General features: G+C 42.4%; 2 protein-coding genes across 5 annotated transcripts in view; both read left to right on the forward strand.

Moving 5' to 3' along the window:
* The window catches only part of shisa7b (shisa family member 7), a 51,310-nt gene that overhangs the window by 33,817 nt on the left and 9,312 nt on the right, over positions 1-8,181 (forward strand). For 3 of the 4 annotated variants that reach the window (XM_034892977.1, XM_034892979.1, XM_034892978.1), the window contains one exon: positions 73-3,510. In XM_034892977.1, the coding sequence (XP_034748868.1) occupies positions 73-538 (466 nt within the window). In that variant the 3' untranslated portion in view covers positions 539-3,510. Of the gene's footprint in view, positions 1-72; positions 3,511-8,181 lie in introns of those variants that run through there. The other variant, XR_004659473.1, reaches the window with a different exon arrangement.
* LOC117957318 (zinc finger protein 865-like) overlaps positions 5,137-8,181 on the forward strand; it is a 10,218-nt gene continuing 7,173 nt past the window's right edge. The window contains exons 1-2 of the mRNA XM_034892976.1: positions 5,137-5,703; positions 6,128-6,218. The gene's annotated coding sequence lies outside the window, so the exon portion shown is untranslated. The remainder of the gene's footprint in view (positions 5,704-6,127; positions 6,219-8,181) is intronic.

Below are 8,181 nucleotides of genomic sequence, written 5' to 3' on the forward strand. Positions count from 1 at the left end.
TTTATTTTCATTGAATCATTAACATTCATCATTTATTAATGAAAAGAGAATAAACAAGTCTTTTGGTTCCAGGTCCCACGAGAGGCTTCTGGTCTCCCCTGACCGTCTGGAGGACCGGCTGATGATGGGCCTGATGACCGGAGGTGGAGGCAGCGGCGACCGAGCGGGAGGAGGCGGGATGGTGCCCACTATGGGCCGGCTCAGTCACCAACAGAAGACCCAGTCGCAGCAGAACATCTGTGCCACGCCGTCCCTGGAGCGCCACCACATGATCAAGATGAACTCTCACCCGACGCCAGGCCACGACCGCGACCGTGACCGCGACCGTGGTTCCGCCGGCATGCCGGGGATGGGCATGCACGGCGGCTGGGACCCCCACGGGGGCCACGGCGGAGGCGGTGGAGCGGGCCACCCCAACGCCCGGCGGATGGCTTTTGCCAGCAAGAGGCAGAACACCATCGAACAGCTGCACTTCATCCCCGGAGGCGGAGGAGTGCAGGGACTGCGGACTGGGAGTAAGAACGAGGTGACAGTGTGAGAGGACGGGGTAGGGAAAGAGAGAGGAAGATGAAGAGTGCGAGTAGAGCGGTAAAGGCTGAAGCTGTGAAGAAGCTCAAGAGGAATTCAGTGGGAAGATGAAGTGGAGAGGTGGGCAGGAAAAAGAAAAGCTGGCTGCCTCCCAGGGCTGAACAAACAGACCCCCCTCCGTAAGACAAAAAGGTGGTGGATGACAACATTAATCTCATAGTGAGTATAGACAATTGATTTTCCTCTCGTCACTTTGTGTTTTTTCAAAAGAGAATATTCAGCCATTCTTCGAAAAGGGAAGACAGAAATGTCCACTTAAAAAGAGCAAAAAATATCATGAATGCAGCTTAAAGGCTGCGGGTATTCGCTGTGACTTTTATTGAAGGATACCCACTGAGTCAAATGTGTTGAACTGTCCTTGAGTTTTATTGCACTGTCCTCTGAGTCCTCGAGCAGCGCTGACAGAGATTCATCTGTCTTTAAATCCACTGTGGAAGATAGAGCGCGCAGAGACAGACGGGTATGCTTGTCTTTGTATTTATGATAAAGTGTTGCAAGTTGCTTTTGTATGAAATTTAACCTGATATTAATAATAATAATATTAACATTTCTGAGCCCTGTAAGACTTTGTGTAACGTATGTAACCTTTAGCCAGCCAGTTTGTCACTTAAAGGCTGGGAAATGTGACCTTTCTCTAATTGTGATTGGACTATCATTGAAGTAAAAACATTGTCTGCAAAAATAATCTAAACAAGTACAATAAGCTGTCAATTGATTGCCTTCATGGCTTGATTTACTCTTAAAAAAACAAATTGAAAGAACGAAGAGCTACATGGACACAAGCTGCTGTCTAAAAGGCCCAGTCACACCAGCATTTTAACAGCAACTATTTGTCTTTGAAATCCATTCAAATGAAATTGCAGCTACTGAGGAATTCAACGTATTGTCCCGTTTGCAACTGAGCTAACACCCCGTCAGTCAGCAAAAAGCTTGCTGGTTCCAAAACCTTTTATCCCTTTTTTAATAAAACACACTTTATTGACTGAAAGCATGTCAAAATCCTGAGAACCAGAAGCCAGCGTGGAGACAACACAAATAGAAAGAAGCACAGAGAGCTGTTGTGTCAAACTAGCGCTAGCAAGCTTGCTAGCATGTTAGCCATTAGCTAGCCCAGCGAGCAGTGACTCTGTCTGACGTGCAGATTCATTTCACTGTGCTGCGTTCTGGAGTGACCGGGCCTTCAACGTAAAATCGTTGTAAAATCTTTGTACAGTGATCTCTAGTGGGTGTATATCATCTATAAAACATTGTGCCGTGACCCTTTGCGTAATAATTAGTAAAAAAAGAAAAAAGGTTTTGACCAAAACATCCCTCAAACACTGTTTTCATTGTGAGTTTGTAGAGTCGAGGGTTTCTTTGTGCCTCGGAGCGGCATTCAACAGAGCCTCCTGTGCTTCTACGACTTCCACATGTTACCTGCAAGTTGAGCTGCTCACCTCGTGAAAAGGGAAGGGGGGGGGGGGGGGGGGGGGGGGGGGGGGGGGGGGGGGGGGGGGGGGGGGGGCAGATGGACTACGAGGTGAGGGGGACAATGGACACTTCACACCAAGGGCTATACTGAATTATCTTTGTGTGTCTGTGCTCTGTACAGTGTCAGCTTCTCATTTTCATTTCCTCAGTGTCGGGAGGCATGCTTGTGCATACGTTGTTGCTTTTTTTTGGTTCTTCTTGTGAAGAGAAAATATGAACATGTAAGGAGATTCTGCAAAGCATAAGGAACTCGTTTTTTCTTTTCTTTTTTTCTGGCTGTGAGATGGACCTTTCTCTTTCTGTCATTGGGGCTGGATCTTCCCTTTTTTATGGGGTGAAAGGGACTCGTGAGGCCTTGCTGGAGGTCTTCAGCCTCACATTGACAAAGACGGACATATATTGATTACTGAGCGAAGCTTCCTGCCAGCCATTTTGAATCTTTTCCAACAACACATGTGCTCATGTTAATGGTTTATGATCATACAGTATGTGTAAAGATCCCCCCCCCCCCCCCCCCACCCCTTTAACCAGACAATGGACGCTCCCATTTCCTTTATTTATTTCATTCAAACATGTATTTATTTTTTTTATCTATGTGAATTGTAATGTATAATCCCCCTGATTTTCAAACTTTCTAGTGGAACTTGAAAAAAAAAAAAGAAGGAAAAGAAAAGAAAAAACACATTTGTATTCTCGAACTGATGAAGAGCTGACGCAAGGAAAGAGAAAAGACGAAACCGCATGACGATGTCAGAAGCCAGTATTGATGATGTCATAGTGCTGACTGATGATGTCACGGCGTGTATGTGTGTATATGTACATGCGTCTGTTTTAATTTTAGCGTGCCCGTGTGCGTGTAAATCTCTGTCTTCTTCTTCTTAGGAATGCAGAACCTCATTTTTGACCACACTTCGGGTCGTGTCTTCAGCTCATGAAGACGATTTAAAGAACCCGAGTCACGGTCGTTACGTGTTCATATCAACTTGTGATGAAATTGAAAAGGCCTGTCGTCGTTTCATTTAAAATAAAAAAGTTTTAAAAGGGGGGGTGAGGACTTTGACCAATCACAGCTTCTCTTGTTGAGCTACATTCACCAAAGCGAGGACTTCTCAAACATGGAAATTTAACTTTATTGAAGGCTTATATTGTGTCAAGTTTTTTGGTATTTGAATAGAAGTGAAAACAGCTGAGTGTGCCGTTTGTGACGTCACAAACCACTCGGTTGATGAGTTTGTGTCGCTGCTAAATATGTATCTTCAAAAATGCAATTTGTTTTCCATGAAAAACCTGCTCACTTGTGCTCATTTTTACCCGACAAAAGGTAGACCGTATTAACAGCGTCTTATTAACAGCGTGGCGTGGAGGAGAATGTATTGTGACTTGGAACTGATGAAGGCTCTGTGGTTTTTACCATGAAAACATCTCATTCACGTTTAAAAGGGAACGAGGCAAACGCCGGAGGGAAATGTAAATGACACGTGGAAATTCCATTGTATTTTTAATGTCTCATCTCTCATACCTTCTAAGGTGTGATACAGATGTTATGTTGTAATCCATGTTCAGTTAATTGCTTCCCTGATAAAAGTGTGTGTGTGTGTGTGTGTGAGTGTGTGTGAGTGAGTGAGTGTGTTAACCACTGGGAGGGGGAGGCATGGGCATATTTGTATTCTCAAAACTAGCCTACTCTGCATACCTCAAATTGTATGATACATTTATTTATTACCTCCCCTTATATGTCTATTTCCAAGAATATCCAAACAAAGGTCTCACATATGTGCAACCCTTTTGTTATCGGTGATCAGTTCTTGCGTTTGTAGAAACCATACTGTTTAATTGATAATAACAATAAATAAAAAATTCCCACTTAGCCTTGTTTGTGTCTTTTGTGATGAGATTTGACAGTGTCAACATTTTTAGTTGGAGCTAAAACCAATAGTAGACAGATGTGGGGATGTGATGCTTTTGCCATTTTATAAAATCGTGAACTGAATACCTTTGGGCTTAGAATTTGACATGAAAGCATTCCTATTCCTAGTGTACGCACATTCATTTAATATATATTTAGTTTGTGTGTGTGTGTGTGTGTGTCCAACTATTGTTTCTAAAAGATAAGCTACGCCCCTTGTGTGTTCTACACCCGAGGGAGCAATTTGAGGCCCCTGCACAGGGAAATAACACCTCTACACCCAACCCCTCCCCCCAATTTAGCACAAATTATAAAGTCCATTATGGTTGCTAAATGAGAAAATGACAGGACCGACATTATTAAGGCAGGCTCAGATTCACCGCGGCCTACTTACCACCTCACTGCCCTTAAAGCTGCTGTTGTGTGTGTATATGTGTGAGAATTGGAGTGAAGGCATCCCTACAGAATTCAAAAGTAATCCAATCAACAAATCAATACTTTTATGGCTGGAGAACAATTTCCAAAACCTCGGCGAATCACACTAAAACTCTCAGGAGGAATGGATGGCTTTTAATAGTCCTCTTGAGCTGTTAGGCTATTGGGACTTTGACTGTTCAGTGTTTTGAAACAGAATATGATCCAGTGTTTAATATTTTCACAACACTAAACAAAAATAAAATCCAACAGGTGCTTGAAACACATGCAAGTGCTAAATAGCAGCAGCCAGGCGCACAGGTGCAGAAGTGCAGCCAGAAAACCTAAGCATTTGGGCTGTTTTTTTACCCCTCTTTGTTGTCTACCCACACACGCACACACACACGCACACACATCAGGGACAGGCAGAATGACTGTAGGCCTACTCTAATGATAACTTTAATTGAATGCAAATTAGGCGGTAGCAGCGCACGCAGGACACACACCCCTTGTAATGTTATGCAGAATGCACGCCAATGATCCTTAATGAACTCATTAACATTTCACACTCTTGGTGTGAAAACACATACGTAAACACACACAGGAGCTTAATGACAGAATGCACGGTGATATATTTTTTATGTGATGTAATGTATACTTTATAATGGAGTGAAAACATGCATGCACGTCCTACGCGCACACACACACACATAAACACACACACACACACACACACACATAAAGTGTATTTATTCATGAGCATCATGCTCGATTGAATCCATATTTGGCAAACGGAGGGAAAGAGGTGGATGTGCGTGGAGCAGCAGCAGCGGTGAGTGGTCGCCGCCGGACAGACCAACCTGTGCTTGGCTTTACCCGGAACCATTATGCAGACAGGAAACTACCATTTTAACGCTAGCATCGGAGGAGCCGTCGTATACAGAGGGGGGCACCTAAATCTGACACGGGGCGGAAAACAGCAAACCGAAGAGAAAAGAAGGAAAAAGCACGACGGAAACAAAACAAAGGCGCCGTTTGGGTGAAGACGAGCAGTAACCCGGTGGAGCTGCAGGAATTTAGCGCCAGACAATGGACATATCGGGAAAGGCCAACGGAAATACTTTTTGTTAGCGAGTGAAAAGCAGCCCTCCCGGGCCGATGGAGAGCCAGGCCTTTCACTGTGTTTTTCCATGGATGAAGAAAAAGGCCCCGCTGTCGGGCAGTAGGGACGTCGCTCTCACGGCGCACTCCCCGCTCGATGTTTTCACACTTTTGCTCCCATGTTTCTGAGCTTTTCTGTGCACCTATCCATATTGGACTACAAGGTAAAAAAAACAAAAACAGTTTGCAACAGTGGTATGTTGGCTAATTTGCTAGCAGCCAAGCTAAGCACAGCTAAGCTGCTAGCGATGCTAGCGCTATGCTATGCAATCGGGATAGAGCTAACGTTACATCCTTTATGTCAGTTTAGTTATATTTATCAGTTGTTGTTTTTTGTTACCGCTGTTACACATCTTATAGCTTAAGTTAAAACCCACTGTATGTGCCACTGTTTTAATAAGCCACACAACATTTGATTTCACGGCCGTTAGTGCAGCATTTCGGTAGTTTGTTAACGTAACGTAAAGCTAGCTAAGAGATTTATAGATGCTAGCTAGCTAGTAGATGCTGGTGAGTGAGTGAGTGAGTGAGCGATAACTGTAATTTGTATCCGTCTAACCTGCTCTGTCATCGGTACATCTGTTTCAGGCTGTCGCCCTGAAGTTAGCGGAGAGAGCAGACATTTCCGCCCCCCCACAGCTGCGGTCCAGCAGGGAGCTCCAGACCTGGGAATCAGTCGGTAAGATGGAAACAACATGCAAACACGCTCCTCCAAATTGTTAAAGTAACTGTTAGCTTAATTAGCTTCAGTTCGTCATTTGTGTTCTCCTCCCAAGCTGCTTGATGCTAACTTACCTACATAACAGTGCGGGTTTGAAGGATATTCAGCTGATTTTGAACTATGCACAAATCTGAGCAAGCTTTTTGCAAACACTGATGCAGAATCAGCAGTACAGACTGTGTGTGTGTGTGTGTGTGTGTGTGTGAAAAGTTATTTCCAATAAGATTTTTTTCCTTTATAATTTAAAAGTGAATAATAAGAAATATGTAATAAGGCATCTTTGTAAAGATTGTGCATGTGAGATTAAGAAAGCCTCCGGGTTTATAGAAGGAATCCCACCTAATAAAATAACTTGTATAAAGAACCATAACAACAGTCCTAAACAAACAACAACAAACTGAATGCAAGTAAGCACGAATTTACGAAGACAAAACGAAGACTTTAAAACAGGGTATTCCGATATTTTGTTGCAACTGTAGAAACATCAGTATGTGCTAATCCAAATATGTGTAAGTAATTGTCGGTATTATTTGTGTAATAGTGTGCATAAGTTAAACAGTAGAGTATTTTTTTATATAAATGCAGTCAGGGTCACGGGGCATTTTCCAAGAACACAACATTAACATTTTAAGAAAGTTAATAGGCTGGAAATAACATATTCTGGCACTAGAATTCCACTTTGAGCTCCTCTGCTGTATTGTCATACTTCAATTAACCTGACAGCTTTGTAATTGTTTTGGTTATGAGATGTCTGGAACCTGAAAACGGACTAATGGGTTGAGATACCTGCGGTGCAACGTGGAGCTGTAATGTGACAAGTTGGGAAGTTTTTGGTTCTATCTTGTGTTGGAGAAGAGTCACTGACACGTTTCCTCTTCCCTCACACAGAAAGTTATTTAATAACCTCTAAAACTGACCACTAAACCGTGATCGCTTATACCAATGCAACATATAACGCTGGTTTAAGGTAGTTTTTCTTAAAAAAAAAAATTTGTTAAATGAATGCTAAACATTTTTAAAGTTTCTTAATGAGGCGTAGGGCTGCAAAGATGTGCCACAACTATCCTATTACGTACAGAGAAGTTCAATCGGAGTCCTGCTTTTGGCCTCTTAACTGTATAGATGCTGTTTCCTTAGTAATACACTCCTTGTTGAATTGTTTAGCTCCCTCTTTTTTTATGTTGCTATCATATAACAAGCTCAATGAGAAATAATGAAAATGACACTCCTCCAAATGTTTTTTTTGTCACATTAAGAGTTTTAAGTTGTAGTTATAGGTACATCCCTCATGTCAGCTGTACTTAAACATCAGTTTAAAAAATGAACTGATGCGACTGTCATTTGTTCTTTATGTCTACTCACTATCTAACTATTATTTATTTGCTTTGATGGTTTGTGGAGTCCTTCAGGTATAAAGTTTTGTATTTTTGCCTCGGTCATGTAACGAGGGTCATGTGCCCCTGAGAACCGAGTCTGAATTTCTTTTTTTTTCTTTTTTTTTGTTAATGCAGACGAAAATAAGTAATGTAGTAATTGTTACTGGTGTAACAGGTGTGAACTAGTTGTTCCTGGGAGAGAGGTGGAATGAAACTCGCCGGCGTTTGAGGCAGGTTTGACAGCTCGCTGCCTCATGCTGCTTTCTAAAAAATGAATTGATCTATTCTAAAGCTATAAAACTGACATTTATATTGTTGTGTTGCAGTTTATGAGATTGTTATTGTTGCGAATGTATGTACTTAATTCGATTATAATGCCAAACAAATACTTTAAAAAAATCTTTAACGTGGTTGGATGCCATTAATTTCAGTCCGTCTTAGTTGGACAAACTGGGAACGGAGCAATATTTAGTCGGTTGATTTGGGGTTTTGACTTTGGAGAGTGTGATTTATTTATTTTTTTGGAGGGGGGGGGGGGGGGGGGG

The sequence above is a fragment of the Etheostoma cragini genome, chromosome 14 (genome assembly GCF_013103735.1).
Source record: "Etheostoma cragini isolate CJK2018 chromosome 14, CSU_Ecrag_1.0, whole genome shotgun sequence".
Lineage (NCBI taxonomy): Eukaryota > Metazoa > Chordata > Actinopteri > Perciformes > Percidae > Etheostoma > Etheostoma cragini.